The sequence below is a fragment of the Notamacropus eugenii genome, chromosome 1 (assembly GCF_028372415.1).
Source record: "Notamacropus eugenii isolate mMacEug1 chromosome 1, mMacEug1.pri_v2, whole genome shotgun sequence".
NCBI classification, from domain to species: Eukaryota; Metazoa; Chordata; class Mammalia; order Diprotodontia; family Macropodidae; genus Notamacropus; species Notamacropus eugenii.
The window spans coordinates 279,317,816-279,339,046 of NC_092872.1; the positions used below are offsets into that span (position 1 = coordinate 279,317,816).

Sequence of the window (21,231 nt, forward strand, 5' to 3'; positions counted from 1 at the left end):
ACCACTGATTCAGGTCTCTCCCTGAAAGGTCAGTGTGTGGGAGAGGAGAAAGGGGTGTTCACTCAAAAGGTCACTTGGCTGCAGAAAATAGAAAGTGTTCGGCTATAATTAAGGGATATTTATCACCTGCATTCAACATCTATCAGCTCTTTCCCCCCTACTTTATAGGATACTGGTTTTGCAACATATATAGCTGCTTTCAGTGAGAAGAATTCCATAGAGTATAAGTTTCTTAAGGGTCTGAGCTGTTCCATTATTATCTTTCTAGCTACTTCTAGCACAGTGCTTGGCATATAGTGCTTAGTAAAGGTCAGTGGATTTAACAAAATTGAATTACAGGGATTCCTGAGGATACTTTGAGTTCAGAGAGTTGAGAAGCTCAAGCCTCTGGCAACTGAGACAGAATATAGGAAAACCCTCCCTTGCCTCCTGCTTTCCCCTGTTATCTCTCCAGCTCTCAATGAGGGGCCAGGTTCCCAGGGAGTAACTGAGTCCTTTCCTCTGTAGGGTTCTGTTGCTCATCCAGTGTCGCTCTCCCTAAGAGCCGTTAACCAGCTAAGTAACTTTTACAAAAGTGAATTCACTGAGGAGCAGCGAGAACCGTAGAAAACATCTTCACAAAGTGGAGCCACTCTTTCCCCTTACCCATGTACACCCAGGGTCCCTGACAAGAGTGGTCTCAAATCTAAAATTCCATCACATGGAGGTGAATGGATAGGGCAGTCTGGGGGTTGAGGTACCCTGAAGCTCCTGGGTCCAGGAGGCCTCTTCTTCCTTCACCTTGGTTCAAGTCCAAGTGAGGCATTGTGGATCCTTAGTTTAGTTCTGATGGATGCTTCTAGAATCCTGTGTCTTGGCTGCCAGGTCCATCCATGGCTGACTTGGGGCAAGCAGGCTACTCAGCTGTTCCACTGGCTCCTCCCTGGGCTCAGTCACTGTGACCACCGGCTCTAGGCCTCTGTGTGCATGGGACCTCAGTTAGCTTTAATGGCTCTCCCAGTTTCACCATTCCCCTGAACACTCATTTTACCTAAGCCTAGAGAAGAACAAGGACTAAGGTACACGTGTGTGTGTGTGTGTGTGTGTGTGTGTGTGTGTGTATGTGGTGAGGGGATTGGGGTACAGCTTTCTGATACTCCCATCCCCCAGTAGTTTATTCAGCACTCACTCTGTGCTGAGTACTCAGTGTGTCAGGCTCCTTTCCTTATCTCAAAGCCAATCGACCAGAGAAGAGAGCAAGACAACTTATCCTCTAGCCTTTTGGGTGAACACTCAACCTCTCCTGTGTTTCTTTATAGACTCTCAGGCAGAAGGTTTTTGTTTTTGCAGAGCACCAATCACTCAGTCACATAGAAGGCTCACCAAGCTTCTACACATTAGACAGAAAATGGGCTAGTAAAGTGTATAATCCTTCCAGAAAGGCACATCTGGGTGCCCATGACACTCTGAATAAAGTGTAACCTGTCCCCCTCCCCACTCAAAAAAAGGATAGAATTCATTTCAATTACATGAGTACTGTACTGAGTGCCTACTGTGTTCCAGGCAGAGAAAGGTCCAGATGAAACAGATCTTGTCCTCAGAAAGCCTGTGTTCTGGCCAGGTGATGCAGGGGCAGTGGACACAACACAAGCAGAGAAGTACGTAGTACATAAATAAAGAGTAGAATGGTTTTATACCTCTTGGTCCATTCGTGCAATAAGATGGTATTAGCCAGTGAAGCCTGACAAATTCTAACCCGACTTAGAAATCTCAAACACATTTAGAAGGATTGAGGCTGCCTTAATTAGGAACCAGGCAGAAACAGAAACAATTGGATGGAGGTCTCAGAGGAAGAGTGACTGAAGACCCTCAGGATACTTTGGGCATTGAAATTAATTTCAAGGTAAATATCTCTAAGCAAGTTTAGTTGGTTGCGTTGATGTTCATTATTGAGTATCTAGTAAAACATTTTAAATTTTTTGAAGGTAGATTTTGATTCTAATTTTTAAAAGTCTTAGTGGATGACACATACACCTCTGTTGGGCAGGGGCAGTGACACTGAACCAGGGAACAAGGTCAGGGCCCAGAAAAGCCATGGTGGGAATGGAAAGGTCCCTGGTTTCACTAGTTGCTCTCTGAAATCATTCAGGAGAGTCAGATGACTTCAAAATCAGCCTGGCCACTAGTCACTCCTACTTCTGCTTCTTCTCTCTCTCTCTCTCTCTCTCCCCCCACCCCCCCCACCACCCCCCTTTAAGGCTATGCAGTGCTACCTGACACTTTACTAATCTTGGGAGACCCCCTCTCTTTTCTTGGAAGACCATTCTAGGGCAATATGCTGGAAAGGACCCTGTATATGGATTCAGAAGTCATGGGTTCAAATTCTGCTTGACTGTCACTTGACTGTGTGACCTTAGGCCAAGTTGCTTAATTCTTTTCATTTTTGTCCCCTCATCTGTAAAATGGGGATAATAATGGTTAAGAGTTAGACAGGTCCTGCTCATTTTACAAACTAGGATGATCCTTCAGGGTCATTCAGAAGAAAACACTTTGTAAATGTGTGCTCTTAGAGTTACTTTATGATTTCTAAGCTGGATTGAATAATTTGCTTTATTTGCTGACAGTTGGGGGAGGGGTGGACTCTAGCAACAGAACAAGGAATAATGATGAATGTTTTGATGGTGCCTTAACTAGTGTGATTCCACTTGTCATCTTGGTGATGAATTTCCTGGACCAAAGTACACTTCTCAGACCACAACTCCCCAGGATGTGTTGCCTTCTCTTTGTAGAATATAAGCTCCTCGAGGGCAGTTTTTCTTACCCCAGGGCTTTGCACAGGGCTAGGCACATATGAAGTTCTACAAAATGTTAGCTATTATTATTGGGGCACCTAGGTGATGAAGTGGACAGAGCACAGGCCCTGGAGGCAGGAAGACCTGAGTTTAAATTTGCCCTCCGACACTTACTAGCTGTGTGACCCTGGGCAAGTCACTTTGCCCTGTTTGCCTCTGCTTCCTCCTCTGCAAGATGAGCTGGAGAAGAAAACAGCAAACCATTCTAGCATCTTTGCCAAGAAAACCTTAAATGGAGTCATAGAGAGTCAGACGTACCTGACCAGAACAATCGTTATTGTGGTTGCTGGCGCAAAGAAAAGTTTAATGTTTCTGTTTATCAATATTTTGTTCAGGTTTGCCATGTGCTTTCCAGATCTGACTTGGGTCTGGCTCCCAGGGTGGGTGCCTCAGTTTTTCCCTACAGAGGGCTTCCACTTCTAGGAGAGTAGCCGTGTCCTGGAAGGTAGTGCTTTGCCTAGACCCCGGGGGTGCCTGTAGCTATCCGGTGACTGGTTCCTAATTGTTATTTTGATCGGCCACGTAGCCTTAACTAGGACATCTTCACCAAGGCCTCATGTGCCTCGGCTGGCAGTCTTAGGCCATTTTTCCGGCAGCTGTGCTGCTGGGGACTCTCCGGACTCCTCTGCTGACGGCCTCTGGTGCCAGGGAGGCCTGGGGTCCCCTCCTCCCCGGCCCAGGCTGCACGCTCTACCCCAAATACACTGGGACTTTCCTTGCCTGCCTCCGAGGAAGGAGCAGGGAGAACACGTTATCGAGTCCCAGTGGGCCGAAGAGTTAGCTAGGCACGGGCTCGGTGGCATCATTACTATGTAGATACTAAGCTGGGCCCACGCTCCGGGGAAAGAGGAGAGTGGGACCCTGAAGCCCGGGATATGGACATGGGTGGGGCGTGCCACCTGCAGCGGGGACTGCAAGCCCAGAGAATGAGAGCAAACCCCCTAGAGTCCGGGCAGCCAGAGCCGTCCTGGCCTCGGGAGGACCAGCCAGGACAAATTTCACAGACACAACCTCTTTCCCGCCCCGCCCCCAGCCCCCAAGGTCCCGGGCCCGATCCGGCCCGGCCCGGGTCCGCCTTTCCCGGGCCCCTTGGGAAGCTCGAAGCTGGACAGCGGTGGCTGCGGTCCGGGGCAGTGACAGCCGGAAGGCAGCCCAGCCGGAGGACAGGCAGCGGGATCTGGGGCCTAGGCTAGAGCCTCAGTTTCCTCATCGGCACAAAGGACTGGCTCGGCTCCCCAAATCGGGCCTGCTAGTCCTCAACTTGGAGGGAAGGAGCCAGCGCGAATCATTTATTAGACCCCTTCAGTGTGCAAGGCTGTGGCCTGAGACAAAAGGGTCTCTTCCTCCCAGGTTAACGCACCGCCCCTTTCCTGGGTCGCCGCCCCCACCCCCGAGGAGTTCAGCCAATGTTCAGGTCCGAAGAAGTAAGCGGCCCAGAACACCGCCCCCAAGCAGGGGGAGGGGGAGCCTGGACATCCGCCCCCCCACGTGATACTGCCCCGAAAGTAGTTCGGCTAGATCGGCGTATTCTTCCACCTCCCCCCGCCCCCTCTTAGGTCCCGAGTCAGCCCACTGGAGAGGCACGCCCTCCCGCAAACCATGCGCACTGTAGCCCACCGGCCCCGAGAGCTGGCGGTGATCCCCAGCAAAATCCGAACCGGGTCTTCCTAGCCGCCTGGGAGGCGGGGACTAGCCACGATCCTGGGGACCGAGCGTGGTGGAAAGGGAGGCAGGGGCCATGTCCCAACCTCCTGCCACAGACCTTTCTCCAAGTGGGGGCATCCTTGGGGAGAATGGGGGGATTTTATTATTATAGTGGGGATCCTTTCTTGGGGACAGCTCCTTTATCGGGGGGCGCCCGGGGGAGCAGGGGGAGACACAACAGACGGAGACACCACGGGAGGCTGACACGCTGAGGAGTGGGAATTCCGGGCAGGTCCTCTCCCGGCTCGGGAAAGGGGGCGGGGGTTTGGGGCTGGCACATCTCCCTCCCATCCCTAGGCGGTGGGGGAGGGGCAGAGGAAGAAAAAACATAGAAAGTGAAGCTGGGAGAGGGGGAAAGGCGGCCTCAGCCGCACCCCTCCCCCTTCTAGCATTCCGGGCGGGGGTCTGCCCGTTGGAGGGGGATGGCAGCAGCCTCCCCCCACGTGATGGCTAGGAACGGAGCAAAGCACCTCGGATAAAGCAGAGGCGCCAGCGGACGTTCGCCCTCCCGGAGGTTGGTCCCGCCCGTGCTGGGCTGGGGGCCCCCCGCCCCCACCTGGGAGCAGCCGAGCCCGCCCCGGAGCCGGCCTCGGCACTGGGCATGCGCGGCATCTCGGTCAGCCCGGCGCGCCTGACACCTGACGGCCCGTGCTCACCCAGGCCCCCTCCCCCCGGCACCTTTCACTTCTCCTCCCCCCTCCCCCAACCCCGCCCCCGCCGAGCTCCCTTCCCTCCCCACCCCCACACTTTCTCCCATCACTTCCATCGAGTCTCCTTCCCCTCAGTCTCCTCCTCCGCCCCCATCACTTCTTCCTCTCGTCCCCCATTACGTCTCCCTTCCTCCACACGAAGACCCCTCCCCCCAGATTCTCCTGGTCCCAGCTCTCCCCGGTATGAGTTCTCCGCCCTCCCCACGAGTCTCCGTCTCTCGGTTTCGCTCTCTCTCCCCCTCCTTTTCCCGTGGCAGGCGGTGATGTGGCGGGACTCTTTGTGCGCAGCGGCAGGATACGACGTGCCGTCGATGTGTCCGTGCCGTGTAGGAGGAGCGAGGAAGGGGAAGGGCGGGGCTCTGCGCCGCGCTGCTTCTTGGTTCGCGACCACAGGCTCGGCCCGGTCTGGCTAGCTGCGGGGGGCGGGGCCCCGAAGCGGGGGCGGGGCGCCTGCATCTCGGGGCGGAGCGGGGCACAGACGCTTGAGGGCGGGGCCTTGGCCTGCGGGGCCGACCTTGGGGGGGCGGTACCCGGGCGGGGGCGGGGCTAGGGGAGGGACTGAACAGAGCGCAGGCGCTCGGGGGCCGGGACGGAGGGTGGGGCGGGGCTGAGTCGGAGACGCGGGGGCGTGTCGTGTCGTGGAGCGGAGCCGGGCGCAGGCGCATCGGTAAGGGGGCGGGTCTGGGGGGGCGGGCCTCCGCCTCGGTCGGGGAGGCGGGGAGAGGGGGGGGCGGCCTGGTCCCGGCGCAGGGCGGCGCAAGGCGCAGGCGCAGGCGTGCGGAGCCGGCCGTGGCTCCCTCCCGGGCGCGAGCTGCCTGGTATCTCCCGTCGGAAGCTGCGGCCGCCGCGGCCATGATGGCAGCTGAGTGAGCTCCGCGCCCGCCGCTGCAAGCCGCCCTGCGAGGCCTGGCCAGGCCCGGCGAGGCGACGCGAGGCGGGACGAGGCGGGACGAGGCGGAACGAGGCGGGGCGAGGCGAGGCGAAGCGAGGCGCGGCGCGGCGCGGCGAGGCGAGGCGGGGCGCGGCGAGGCGAGGCGGCCCCGGCGGCGATGCGAGACGGCGGCGGCCGCGGCCCCGAGCCCCGCTCCGCGCCCCCGGCCCCGGCCCCGGCCTAGGCCGGCGCTCCCGCCGCGGGGCCCCGAGCGGCGGCAGCCCCGGCCCCCCCCTCCTCCACCACGGCGGCGGCGGCCCCGGCGGCGCCCCCCCCCGGGCCTCGGGCCGCCGCGCCGGAGCCGCGCCTCGGCCTCGTTCTCCTTGTCGCCGTCGTTCTAGTCCGCCGCCGGGGCCGCGGCCGCCGGGCCCCCCGTCCCTGGGGCAGCCTCCTGCAGCGTGGGCCGCGCCGCCTGATTGCCCGCCCGGGCCTGCCGCGGCTGCGGGCCCGGCCCCGGCCGCGCCGCGGGCCCCCGCGGGGCCCCGAGGAGCCGCACCCGCCGCGCCCGCGTCCGCCGCCGGGCCAGCCGGGGCAGCCTCCGGGGCCGCCGCCGGGCCCGCCGCCGCGCCTGCCGCACCCGCAGCACCAGCTCCCGCGGGCCCAGGCCCAGGCCCAGGCGCCGGCTCGCGCCGCGGGCAGAGGCCCAGGCCGGGCGCCCGGCTGCTGAGCAGGCCCCGCCGCCCGTGCCGCCGCCTCCGTCCGCCCGCTCCCTCCCTCCCCCCGCGGCCCCCAGACATGACAGCCATCATCAAGGAGATCGTGAGCAGAAACAAAAGGAGATACCAAGAGGATGGATTCGACTTGGACTTGACCTGTATCCTCCGCGTCGGAGCCCCCTCCCCTCCCCCTCCCAGAGCATCCCAATCCTGCTCCCCCTCCGGCCCCCCCCCCGTCCCCCAGGGACCAGCTTCTGGGGCTCAGACCCAGGGTCAAGGCCAGGGGCCTCCCCCAGCCCCCTCCGGGGCTATTGTCCCTCGGTTGGTGCGGAGGGGAGCATATTAGCGAGCTCCGATCCGGGCCCCCCTGGGGTCGCACCTGGGAACTGGGAACAGAGCAGCAGGGAGCCCGCCGGCCTGGGGTAGGCCCTACCTAGACCGAGGGTCTGGAGAGGAGGTCGGGACTAAGGCTCGCCTGGACGGGATTGCATCAGAATCTTGCAGGGATTCTTTCTGGGCCCTGGGTCGCCTCGATAGATGCCCTAAACTGTGAGTCGAGGGGCTCTTTGCAGGGTCCCAGGTGCTCAGCCGCGGTCCCAGGAGGTGAAGGGGAGATGCCCCCCCCACGCCCCAAGAACCAAGTTAATGACCATTTGGAGCCGAATTTGGTAGTTTTGTTAAGATTTAGACGTTTAGCGCTATAATCGACCCTCTAAGGCCTATGCTTATCTGAGGTCTTTGTTAAATGTGGTGGGGTTTTTTTTTGGTTTTTTTTTTTTGCTCCTGGTAGGCCGATATGTCGGTAAGACATGAAATGAACTGTTCAGCAGCGTTTTATGTGCTGTGTTTATATGCTGTGGAATGGACATTGAGTAGTTTTGATCCCTAGTGATAATGTCAAGGCGATCTGTGGGCATTTTGTGTCTCGAGTGGTTATTGCAAAGGTTAAATTTAATGTTGGTTGGAAGTTTTAAGTTTTATTGTGAGGCCAGGTTGATAATCGGCGATATTTATTTTTCGGGTCCTCCTGGCGTCTTAGTGGTCTTGATAATTTTGATTTACACTTTTAGTGAGATGGAAAAATGTGGTCTGTATTTTTACTAGTTAACATGTCCTGGAAGAGCTGGTAAGATGTCACTGTACCTATTTTGAATCGAGTGAGTTACATTGTAGATTAATTGTTAAGGCTTTTAAATGTTTAAGTTTACCGAGGCAGTTATTGACAAAGAGAAACCTAGAATTTTGGCCGAGACTTTGCTCTGGAGGGATTAAGGTTAGACCCTTGCATTCAAAAGAGGGAGGCCTTCAAAGCCCTTTACTGTCATCCCTGTAGTTTGGGTTTTAATCTAACCTGAGAATTAAATTCATTTTCCTAATTTGCAAACTCATGAAAGGTACACTTTTTTACCCAAACAATTCATTGCCTGTTGGTATGCATGTACGGAGAAATGTAATTTAAAGTAATTAGGTTTTTGGTGTTCAGGTGACTGGAGCGTTTTGGACATAGGGTGGTGTAAATGCAATAGTAAACCATACGGATAGAGTTGAACAGATATGGAACATGAGATGGATTTTAAAAAAATCAAAAATCATTACTTTGTTTTGACAGTGCCTTCTGTGGAAGTGACTGCCTCTTGCTGGTACCTTTCCATAGGAAAGTTCTAAGTCTTGACTATAGGGCCTTGTACATTTAAGCATACATATCTGTCCTCAAAAACACTTCAGTAATAATAGTCAGTGATTCAATGGACAGAGTGACATTTAAACTACTCTTTTTACCTGAAATGTTTGGAGGAGAATATGATAACAGAATTTAATGTCGAAAGAATTTGGTTCCCTTTCATATTTATTACATTTATACTTTTGCCACCTTCTACTGTTTTATTAAAATTTTATGTTAATTTTTATGCCAACTGAATGTAAGCATACATGTGTTTTCTTAAAAGTAGACACGTTTTGTTAGAGGAATTTACTAAACATAGCTGAAAACAAAACATATTCCTGTTAAATTCTTAACATGGTATTTTTAGAGTAACTTTGGAAATTGAAGAGACTGCATCGATTGAATGTAATAGATACATTTAAACTGGACAGCACTGCCGAGGACGTCACTCATTGCAGATTTTGTTTTATGATTTGTTTTTACCAGCAGTTCATTTTTGGGGTCAAATTATAATAGTGGTTGTCTGAGAACTAGGAAGAAAACCTTTTCCTAATTAAGTGCTTTTAGTGGGCTTTTTGGGTCATGTTAAAAATGGCTGAAATGATGTCCACTTTCAAATTATGAAGTCTGCAAAATTTAAACTTGATTTAATTAATTATGACTCTCTGAATGAGTATCTAAATTATGTCATTATAGTCATTTTGCAAGTCTTTTACCAGGTTCTTATCTGAGCAGCAAAATGCTATTCTTAGGGGGATGGGATATAATTTTCCTATGGTCAGCTACTTTTGGCATGTGTGCATAAAATTTATGCAACTTAAAAACAATCACTAGAGCAAAAGATCATTGAAAGCTTCTCTTCCTAACAATTTTTGATGCATCAAAAAATGTGCTTGATTTAACTGTCAGTCAATCAACAAGCATTTATGAGGGCCACCCTGTATGTGGTATGGGGTTTTAAAGATGCAAGTGAAGCAGATTCTGCCCTGCAGGAGCTTATCTCCTTAGCAGACAAAAGTCTGCACTTGACCAGCTCCATTTCTGGTTATTGTGGGAAAACATTCTAGTAAGAAGTAAGGAAGACATTATCACTCTCTGGTCAACTGTAGTGTCTTTAAAAAAAAAAAAAGTGTCCTCAAGTTGAATCTGTGAAAAGTAGAAAAATCTTATTTCCTGAAAAAAATAAAGTAAAACTGTATTTTCAGTTGAAAAGCATTTATGTTCTTTGTCTTCCAACTCTCCCTCCATGGGGGAGAAAAAAGGAAAACAAAACCCTTGTAACAAAGTATGCGTAATCAAACAAGACATTCCATATTGGCCTTATCCAAAATTGCTTGTACATTCTGCATCTTGAGTCCATCATGTCTTTGTCAGGAGGTGGCTACCATGCTTTATAATAGCATCTCTGGAATCATGACTGAATGTTGCATTGATTAGCCTTTTTAAGTAAAAGTATTTTTACTTAATGAAAAGATTTCTTAATGAAATTTTTACTTAATGAAAAGATTTCTCATCACTGCAGGGCAACTGCTCTATAGTATGCATTTCAAGAATTTTTTTTGTGGTTATATACATTTTTTGAAATTAAATTCACCTTGAACAGACTTGTAGGTTATCCAAAGGTGTAAACTAGAGTATAGAGTTTAATGTGGGAGAATAAAGGCCCCTTTAGAATAGTATGACATTTTAAGACTTTATTTGCATCTTATAAAAACCACCTCTGAACAAGAATTCATATACTTAGACCACAGTAATGGCTCTGAAGTTACTGTCAAATTAATATTTTCCAGTGGTCTTTGGATGACTATCTAACCCTATATAGTTTTCAGTCTTATTGTTCACATCTTCCTCTAATGACTTGGCTAAACCTTTTGTAATTACTTAGCAAATTTTGCCCCAGCAGCTTTATCCAAGAATAAAGAATTTAAGAAGTAGATAAGCTGAAATTTAGATTGTTACATTTCATAAAGGTTGAGTTTTGCTGCAATTTTTCTAATTTTTTTGTTTGACATTCATGATAGGATTTACACAGTTTTGAAGTACTTATACTATATGAAGATTAGTGATTAAAAATCATAATATATTGAGAAGTGACGACAGTTTTAGTGGTTAGACAACAGTAAAACTTTTTGAACTTCAGATTTTGCTATATTTTGCAATAACTTTGTTGTAAATATTGGGAAATCTGGTAGTATAAGTGTTTTGAGTTGACATTTTATGTAGTATAATATGAGTATTTTTTTCATGAAAGGCACAAGCCAGTTAAATGATTTGCTCTTGATTTTAAAGTAACCTCAGAAGGCTTTTAATTTCTTGTGTTTTTTTTTTCTTTTTAAAGATGTGCTTATTTTTTTATATCCTTTACTTTTGGTTAATGTGTATTTGATGAGAACTTTTTTCCTAGAAAGTAAATTCATGTGAGAAGGTGTTGAGCATGAGGAAGACGTGGGTGCTGGGAATTTTGAAGGTCCTTCACAGCTGTGTGTAGCATTTCTGTGAGAAAACGCCTGTTTTTGGAAGGCACTAATATTCCATCTTATATTTTTTCTTTTTAAACTTGCCTTGGTACAAGCAAAAGTGCAAAATAGTTTGTCCTAATTTTTATGGAAAACAAAAATAGGTAAAAATTTATTTAGTTCATTTTTATTTCATGTGAATTTTTTTGTGCATAATGTTCTATCATAATGACTCTTGTGATTATTTAGGACCTAGAGAACATTTTGATAAAAAACAGGTAATATTTAAAATACTATATGACTGGATAAAAATAGTTTGTATGGACAGGTTGTGCAAAATCGCATCCTCGGCTCCAGTGAAATCTATAGTAAAGAATCCTGTGGTCTAGTCTTGTCACAAAGCCAGAGGGAATAGGCAAGATTCATTCTTGGAGAGTGTGATAAAAATGTTAATGCTGCATCTTCGGAATTGCTAACGCTTTTGCTGCTTGGTGTTCAGTTCTGCTTTACAAGTGGCTTTGTAGGTGGTAACTTTGACCTGAAAACGTTTGATATGAAAAAATGAGTTATTGTGGTGTTACGTTGGAATTTGATGTAATGGTCCAAGTTTGTGAAAAACTTTTGATGGCTTTGGTCATTGACTTTTATCAAGAGTACATGGCTCCCACATGCTTTCTTTCCTAGATATCATCGAAAAGTTTGTATTTTTGGGGATTTTCTTTGTAGATACAACGTATCTAAATATGGTAGTTGCTCAGTTTTTACAAAGTACTTTTCAGTTAATAAAAAATAGTGAAAATGATAAAGAAATATATTGGGCTTGACCATTCACCATTTCCCCAATTTCTACACTGTTTATTACTTACAGGTTAGAGAGCAACAGTTTGGTTATTTTGAAGCAATTTATGTTATTTTTTTTTGAAGAGCATCATATATATTGTCTAAATTTAAATGTGAGGGCAAATTTAACAAATGTTGTTAGCCTGTATATTGACCAGTGAGAGCTGCTGGGTTTACTTCCCTATGAAGGCTGACTGAATGATCTTAAAATGCCACAGTTAGAGATGGAGCAAACTTTTCATTCAATGAGACTGAAATGCTATGTGGTCAAAAACAGGGACTTTAGCATCTAGGAAAGGGCATTCTTTACCTGTGTCTGGGATGGGAAAGACTCCAGTGACAGCTGAGGAAGGAATATGTCTCTGGATTGGTACTTTCACAGAGGAGGGAGAAGATGCTTTTTGTCAGGCCTGCTTCTGAATTCATCTAATTGTTAAGAGTTAATCATGTGTCATACAATGTTAACTGGTTCTTAACTGCTGAGAAATTTTAATATTTAGATAAATTCTCATGTTTGGAAGTTGGTCAATAATCTGGATTTTTCATAACAAATATACAACTTTTAAGTTGAGTAAAACATGAATTAGTATCTTAAACTGCCAGGCCTAGAGGCCTGAGGGCTACCCGAGTCTTACCTTACCTATCGCAGGTCTTCGGCTGGCCAAACCGGATAAACGTATGAGAGAAGAGACTTTCCAGAGTCGAACAAGAGTTAGGCTTTATTCAGGGTCTTGGTTACATGTGCAGGGGGAACTCTTCCTTAGGAGAGAGAGAAATCTCCCAAGGAGGCAAAGATCTTACAGTAAGAGAATGAAAGCAGAAGTGGAAGTGGGGAGAGAGAGGAGAGGGCCGAGAGGGGCCTTCTGTCCTGTAAGGGTCCCTCAGCGCTAAGAGTGCCTTCAGGCTTTCCTGACCCTACTTAAGCTCTCTGGCCGCATAGTTTGCACCTGAATACCGTGCCTGTTAGATAACAATAGGTGTGCTCAGATCTGGGCCAATCTCGAGGGTGGGGATGCTCTCTCCCAGCACTTTTCTCACGGGAAGAGGCGGAAATGCACGAGATAGCTCAGTCTCACACCTCAATTCCCTGCTGTTCCCTGGGGGGCCTCATGAGAACTCTAAGGTTTAGAAGTCCTCACCTTTACCCGCCCGAGACTGTCCACATGGAACTGAGCTTACACCCCCAACATTAAACCTCAGCTGTTTCAGATTATTTTTAAGGACAGTCATTGAAAATGAATTTCTTTCATTTAGAAAATTTTAAGATTTTAAATTTCATTCCAAGTGAGCTTTGTGTATTTTTTTAAAGAATGAAGCCAGAATTTTCACGTTAATCAATATTCTTTTGTACGTCTTATTTAATGAAATGTTCTTAGATTGTTATTTTTTTTATTGATCCATAACAAATGAGATGGAAAGTCTACGGTTCCAAAGAAAGCCGTTCATAGTATTGATATGAGAGAGACAGAGAATCTGTATACCCTTTTTTTAATGAATGATTTGCACAAGTAATTTACACTGTGGTGTAGATACTGCTTGTGTTACTGTGCCATGCTATTTGTAGGTAGATCTAATAACTTATTTGGTGTCCTGCCCTTTACATTTTAAAAATTCTTCCAGATTGCATTTAGTAACTTCAATAAACTTCACTAATTACTGTGGGTGAATATAACAATTAACTGTTATCTTAAGATTTAAGTTGAGAGGTCCAGTGGAAGCACAGAATATGTTAATATGGAAAGTAAACTGGAAGACTATAAACTTTTTATTTCAAGAAAGTCTTTGGTTATTTTGATTAAAACTCATGTAGTTCTCATAAAATAAAAATTATTTTTATATTGAAATAGTAAATATTAGATGCCAAAAATCTAAACTTTTTGTAGGAGTTAAATAGAGATTTTTTTGTTCATGTAAAATCATGATGATTGTTGGAGAATTTTGACCTGTTCCATTTAGGGCTACATTAATATAGCATGAGAGTCTAACATTTGATATGAAACCTCATCCTAGAATTTGAATCTGCATTTTGTATTTTGTCCTGCTTGCTAATAGAATCCTGGAACTTAGAAATGGAAAGGAAGACCACAAGATTGATCATTGGTCCACAGTTTTCCTTCCAGTCTTATTTTTTTTAAAAGATCTATCCAATGGATAGAGGGAATTGGGGAGTAAATTCTAATGTTTTCTAGTGAATGTCTCTGGAAGCTTGTTTTTAAGGAGTAAGTCCTTATTTCAGTACTTTTTGATGTAAGAGTGAATTTTTAAGTGAGTACATTGGTTTTCTTCTTTACCTATCCTAGTGAAGCTTGTCTTCTGTTGATTTGTTTCTTTTAGGCATAGAATTTATAGAATTTTTTCTGATCCTTATAAGGACCTATGAGATTCGATGATTAATAGGCCACATTTTACTTTTTCTCTGTGTCATAGAAATTAGTCAAATTTCTTGTCAAAGTTCTGAGCTTTGCACTGTGACATCTGAACTTTATTTACTCTCTTGCCTTTGGGGTTAAGTTGACTTGCTATTATATGAAAATTTTAAGTATGAAAAATAGTGTTCCTGCCCCCTAGTTTGTCTTTAAAGATACAAATAGAGTGCCATGGATATTCTCTTAGTTCTCTGTAACTAAAAGTAAAAGTTGATGAGAAGTGATGAAAGAATCACAAAGGATAGTACTGATTTTTATGTGCCGGATTTTTTCAGGTTAAGAATGACTGTAACTTTCTTTGGTAGTAGTGATTCTTGACGAATTCCCCATGTAATATCTGTCATTTAAGGAGGACATGATAGTTGAATAAAGTATATGCTGAATAGGTATGCCAGGTAGATGTTAAGCAGTTTTGTTATACAAGTAACCAATCTTCTTTAAACCAGGTGCAGTCTGAAGAAGTTAAAATTAAGTAAAGTGGGATTTATATTAGCAAGTAATGAAAAGCATATTTGTACTTTTCTTAAAATTAAAAAAAAAATAGATCTTTTTGAATCATCCACATTTTCTTAAATGATCCTTCCCCCACCCCCAGAAAACCAGTCCTTATAAAACAAAGACTGAAAATTGGGGGACAGGGTGGTGTTTTAGTGGTAGTGGTGGGGGCTTTTCAACCAAACTAAGCAATAGATTGAAACAAGTCTGATGTTCCGAGTGTGCTTCCTAGCCAGTGGGCGATGGTGGGGAGTAGATGTCCTCTCCCCAGATGGTCTTTGGGACCAGGTGTAGCCAGTGCATCTTGGTAGCATTGTGTTATTTTGGCCCTTTCCACTTACAAAGGTGTAGTTATTGTATATGTTGTTTGTCTGGTTCTACTTATCGTATCCCATTGCTTCTGTTCATAAGAATCTTGGCATGTTTTTCTGCATTCATGTTCATTGTTTTTTAACCAGTAATATCGCATTACATTCATGTATTATAGTTTGTTTAGCCATTCCCCAATTGATGGACATTTACTTTGTTTCCAGTTTTTTGCTTCTACAGAAAGTGTCGTGTATATGGGTCTTTTCTTTTTGTCATTGACCTCCTTGGGTATGTGCTTAGCAGTACAATCCCTGGGTCAATGGGTATAGACATTTTAGTCATTTTTTCTTCACAATTGTTTTTCAGAATGGTGAAACCAATTTTTACAAGTCTACTAACAATGTATTAGCTTTCTCATTTACCCACGGTCCTTCTAGAACTGACTATTCTCACCTTTTGTTACTTTGCCAATTTTCCTAGGCATGAAGTAGAACCTCAGAGTTCTTTAGATATTCATTTCTCTTAATCATTTTTTGCTTTTAGGCCATAGTCAAATGCCATAATTTGGCTACTTTCCCAAAAAGCAAACCTTGGCTCAGTTGAGTTTAGCAAATATTCATTTAACTGCTCCTTCAGCACGTACTTGCCCTGGGTGGGGCCAAGGGAAATAGAATTTTTAGGAAAGACATTGTCCCTGCTCTCAGCAAGCTTTTAGTTTAGGAGGTGGTTATAACACAGCACATAAGGACGTAGAGATAAAGTACACGCAAGCACAGAACTCAAGCCTGCCAGCGTTAGGAAGGTCTGAGTGCAAATGTGGACTCAGACACTGACTAGTGGTGTGACCCTGGACCAAGTCTCATAACCTGTTTGCCCCAGTTTCCTGAACTGTAAAATGGGGATAATAACAGCACGTACTTTGCAGGGCTCTTAGGAAGATCAAATGAGATAATTTGTAGACTGTTTATGCATGGTGCCTGGCTTGGAGTAGGTGCTTTTAAATACTTATTCCCTACTCAAAAATGTTTTCATTTATTTTCTTGGAGCAGGCCAGCATGTAGAGGATGGAACTACTTAAGGCACAGGTCATCCCCAGACTCCAAGGCTGTTCTCAGACAGAGCTAGTAGGGCTTGGTGGCCCTTTAAGAAGAAGTGATAAGAGGCCTAATAACCTTGGGATGGCCTGCACTACATGCTCCCCTGGGTGGTGTGTTCTACAGGTCTGCCTTGGAGGGGGAAGAGGAGGTCAGAAAAAAGTTTTCATAGATGGATTTATATTTGATCTGGGTTTTAAAAGATGAGTAACAACTAAGGCAGGGTACTTGGAAGGCTTTCTGGGTATAGGAAATAGAAAGTGGGAAAGGGCAGGGAATATATGGTGATGGTTCAGTCTGACTGGAGTGGAGAATCTATAAAAGGCCAGTGTGAGATAAGCCTGGAGAGATCGGGTGCATCTCCGTTGGAGAGTACCTTAAAGGGCAGGTTAAAGGATACTTTATTTGGTAGGCAAATTGCTATCAAAGGGATTTGAGCAGAGGAGTAAGAGGACCAAGTCTGAGTGTAGAGAAGATTCATTTGATGTATGAAAGAGAAAGATCTTAGAGAGCGGCCAGGAGATGGAGATGTTAGGAGGCTCTTGAAGCGTTCCAGAAGGATGATGATGAAGGGTGGCAACAGGGCTAGAGAAGAAGGGAAGTGAATGAAAGGAAGAGACATTTCAGAGGTCAGTCTGACAGGCCTTGGTAACAGATGGCAGGGAGATGGAGATGTTAGGTACTGCAGGTATGTGGTCCAGTATTGACCTGTGTGAAGAAAGAGCAGACCTCCCTTGAATGGGGTTTTCAAAGATGCCTCTTAATATTGTGTTGCTGGAGCCATGCTTAAAGATGTGGCCTTGAACTTCTTTTAGGAGAGGCTGTAAATATTTGCAAGTATAATTGACTGCATGATTCAGAAGGAAATAATCTTGTCATTACCCATAGAGACCTTGGGTTTGTTTGATGATGGTGCCATGGTCTTGATGTTTTTGGAGGAGCTGAATTTCAAGGATGTCTCTTTTGGTGTCCTGTGAGTTCAGCTTATTAAACTGAAATATTTTGGGTATGATTTTATGAAATACAGCGGCAGATTGTCCTAAAGAACAGATCAAGGAGAGAAAACTTTACACGTGTCACTTCTGTCTCAGTTGCGTTTGAAGCTTTTTAAAGTTGAGCTTTTTGGCCATCCTGTTTTGACTGTTTCTTCCACCAATTCTGAACTCTTGTAAAATAATTCTTTCCTTTGTTGTCTTTTCTCTGAATATTTGTAAATTGTTGAGTCCCATCATTGTTTCGTTGTGAGATTTCCTTGTTGCATTTGGTTTCTTTTTTATTTCTTCTCATGATAAGAATTGGTTCATTGTACATTAGATGTGTCTTGAGAATTCTGGCTTTGTTTCTGATGTTACTATTGGTGTTTCAGTACAGGTCTTTTTTGCATTTCCTTCTTTTAATCAATAGTTTTCCTTCCCTCTTCCTTCCCCCCCAATGTTGGAACTCTTCTTGCTTTGCTCGTTTTTTCCAAGAGATTTTAAAAAATGTTCTTCAGAGGATTTTTGAAGGTAGTTTTGTTTCATGTTGGTGTTTCTTTTGCTATTGGAGGGGAATATTGAGTAGATAGGTTCATATCCCACTATCTTCCTGGAAATGTCAGTTTAATTTGTTTTAAGAGAAAAAGTTCTATTTTATACTCTTGTCGTTGGTGGTTTAGATTATCCTTAACTTCCTAACTTCCCTGTATGAAATCATTGAGCTGGTGAATCAAAGTTGATTTTTTTTTTTTGGCTAACGTTGTTTTTGTCTTATTGTTCAGAATATTTGTAATGGTGAAAATTAAAACATTGAATGACATGACCTTAAAATATAAAAAATATAAAATGTAAAATCTCTATGTTTCTAAATATATCTAATTTGTTTTTCCCTTTTGCTTTCCAACCTGAGGACCACAGTTATCATCTGAAGCCTGGGAGTACATATGTGCGCCGAATACTGTTACTTTGTTGTGTTTTTTTTCTATCAGTGAATACCAATAATATAAATACTTTCAGTTTGGAAGTGGGTTTTAAATTTTCTTTTAATTTATTTTTTGCTTTCCTTTAAAAGCCCTCTCTTAGATTGCTTTTGAAAGTATGAGACAATCAAGTTGACTATCAGAAGTCATAAGTGATTCACATATTTGTCTTTTTAGTATTGTAGGGCCATAAACATTCAGTTGTGAGCTCATTGATTTAGAGTGTGCTGTTTAAAATAACTAGAAATTTTTAGAGTAATGGAATACTACTCCGTTTGATCAGTGTTGGAGGTGCCAAAAAGGAGCTACTCATATTTTGTTAGTTTCTTTTTTTTCTTAAGGACAAAAGGTTACGACTAGAAAATATTCTAGGAGCAGGTTGCTTGTTATGATAATAGTTCACCTGATTTTGCAGATTACTTCCTATTCATCTCCTCCTGTCCCTATTTAAAAAAAAAAAGCCAAGGCACCCCTTTAAGTTAAAGGGAACAAACATTTTGTATTGTATTTAATGCTGCTTAATAATGGGAAAATCTGGGTATATTGCAGATACTACAAAACCGAGATTGGATGTCATTTCGTTTAAGTATATGACAACTTCATACACTTTAAGTGTATGACAACTTTGTTTGATAGTGACTGTTTTCATTCAGTGCTGTTATTCTGAGTAACTAAGGTTTCACTGTCTTATTTTAGTATTAAAAATATAAAGCTACATTTGATTCTTTTGTTTTATTTTGTATATTTAGAAGTAGGATTAAGATGATTTGACTATTGGAAGATGTTTGACTTACTGCAGATTTTTTTGTTGACTGTAATAAGTCATTTTCTCCACTCAGTTCTTGGGCATGTTATACCACAACCTTGCCTGTTGTTACTTGACCCTGGGTCCTCAAAAGCCAGGAACCATAAAGAAGCATTGGCCTTTTTAGAGCCTGGGTAAGCAGATGTTGTGTTGTCCAAGGGACAGACAGCCTTGTGAAGTTTGAAACCATTGACTCAACCTTCCAGGGCATTTTGATAGGCTTTGGAGGAGGGATGACCCTCACTGGAAATGTGAATCATCAGAATGTTGAAAGTAATAGATAAATTATTGGAGTCTTTTAAAAATAAATAAATAAATAACCTAGCCTTTTTTGCTGATTCCCATATAGAACAGTAGCACCACATTGTAACTCAAACTGAACTTAACTTTGATTGTATGCTTAAAATTGCTATATGATATCTGCAGACACAAAAAACCTCTCGTTTTCATACCTGTTTATTACTAATTTATAATTTTTATACTCTTATGCAATTCAAACAAGTAATTGCAGTTTAGTCCTGAAGTGACAAATGAAATTTGCGTGTTTGTGTCCTTATCTTCCTGTTTTTCTTTCTCCTTGAGTAGGACAAGCTGGTTGGTTCATGTGAGATTATTGCTTTTCCTTTGGTACTTGGAAAGGAATGTGATCCTTTAGATTTTTATGACTGCCAAGGTGATTTTTACTCTTGTGTGGTAAACCTTTGGTGTGCACTTAGACTCTTGCTTCAGGATGCATTGGCTGGTTTTATTTACCAAGATTTTCAAGATTTGTCATAAGGCAAATAACACTTTATCTATATTAGATGAGCTTGCAATACATTGATATTTGCCAAGTGAAGAATGTCAGTTTCTTTTTATCTTTTTTTGAAGTCTAAGCCATTAGCAGTGATTTGGACACTGACTTCATTGATTTTTCACTTTACTGAATTGCCACAGTTATTAGCATTTGTTCAAATATGACAACAGAAGAGAAGGGTTATAACTAGGTATAGGGGAGCTCTTGGTTACCTTGTAGGTCTGCACTTGAATCTCAGCTGCTTGGGCTTTGAGTGGTTCTGGGGGAGAGTCTCACAGTCTGGCCATGTCAGAATTCAGGTCTTCTTGGCTCCAAGGCCAGGCCTCTTTCACTTACTGTTGCAATTGGTAGTAGCACGGATGTGTGGGTGCTACTGGATTTTGCTTAATAGAAAATGTGGAGTTTGGGGGAAAAGAAAGTCTGTTTACAAAATGAAAAGGGAAGAAACCCATGTAACATTTGTGTTTGAGTTTTAAAGTCTTAACTACTGGAATTATTAGGGCCCATTGTAATGGCTAGTCACCTTGGTAGAAGAGAACAGTTCCTAGGCTTGGAGTCAGAAATCTTAGTCCTGGTTCCACCAAGCCATGTGATAATTGGGCAAATCACATTAGAGTTGGAAAAGGCTCCAAGGTCACCAGCTTTTTATCCAGCATGTCACTGAACCTGAGTCCAGCCTTTGAAAGGGAGACTATTTCCTGGGGGGTGGCTGTCATTGGGAAGGGTTTCTGGGTCACCTGGCAGTTCTTCCTGACTTCAGATACCACTCACCACTTGTACTGGGGCTCACTCTTGGCTCTCCCCCAGAGCCACCCTGTATGGTCCTGCCCCTCCCTACTATTTGAACATCAGTGTTAGCTTCTCCAGATATCCTCAGTCATTAATGGCCTTCTAACCCACCCAGTAGTCATGTGTTTTGTACATCTTTACACCCCTCCCTTCTCCCCCTCCCCCCATATCCAGTCAACTGCCAAGTCCTGTTGATTCCACCTTTGTAACATCTCTCATTTCCCCTTTCTCACCACCCTGGACATGTCCTCCTGACCTCACCCTTGGACTGCTTGCAGTAATCACTGGGGATCTTCCCCTACCAGGCTGTTCTCCACTCAACTGTCAGTCTGGTCTTCCTAAATTCAGGGCTGACCGTGTCTCTCCCCTGTGACCTTTGGGATCAATGACTAAATCCTCTGGCTTTCAAAACCGTTCATAACCTGGTTCCTTTCTACCTTATTCCATGTACTCTTCCTCTTCTATTTCCTACTTCTGGGTGTTTCCAGGCATGTCCATCATACCTGAAACTGTCTCCCTCCCTGGTTCTAGCTCCTGCCCTCTCTGACTTCTCTAGGTCCCAGTTAAAGTTCCACCTTTTTTAGGTTGTCTGTCCCAGTCCCTCTTAATGCTTGTGACTTCCATCTCTTGATAGCTTCAGCTTGTCAGTTTCTCTGGCTTGTACAGTTGTTTGCATCTTGTCTCCCTCATTCATTGATGAGCTTCTTGAGAGCAGGAGGACTGTTCTTTGTGTTCTCAGAGCTTTGCACTGTCTCTGGTACGTAGTAGGTAC

General features: G+C 44.8%; 2 protein-coding genes across 2 annotated transcripts in view; both read left to right on the top strand.

Annotated features, from left to right (window-relative positions):
- Positions 1–6,101: 6,101 nt before the first annotated feature.
- LOC140517124 (uncharacterized) lies at positions 6,102–6,843 on the top strand (the record flags this gene model as incomplete). Its single annotated transcript, XM_072628054.1, has 2 exons — positions 6,102–6,707; positions 6,781–6,843. Coding segments are annotated over 2 exons (669 nt in total), but the record flags the coding sequence as incomplete, so codon positions are not given.
- PTEN (phosphatase and tensin homolog) overlaps positions 6,808–21,231 on the top strand; it is a 76,941-nt gene continuing 62,517 nt past the window's right edge. Inside the window, exon 1 of the mRNA XM_072628950.1 lies at positions 6,808–6,990. Within this exon, the coding sequence (XP_072485051.1) occupies positions 6,912–6,990 (79 nt within the window). The 5' untranslated portion in view covers positions 6,808–6,911. The remainder of the gene's footprint in view (positions 6,991–21,231) is intronic.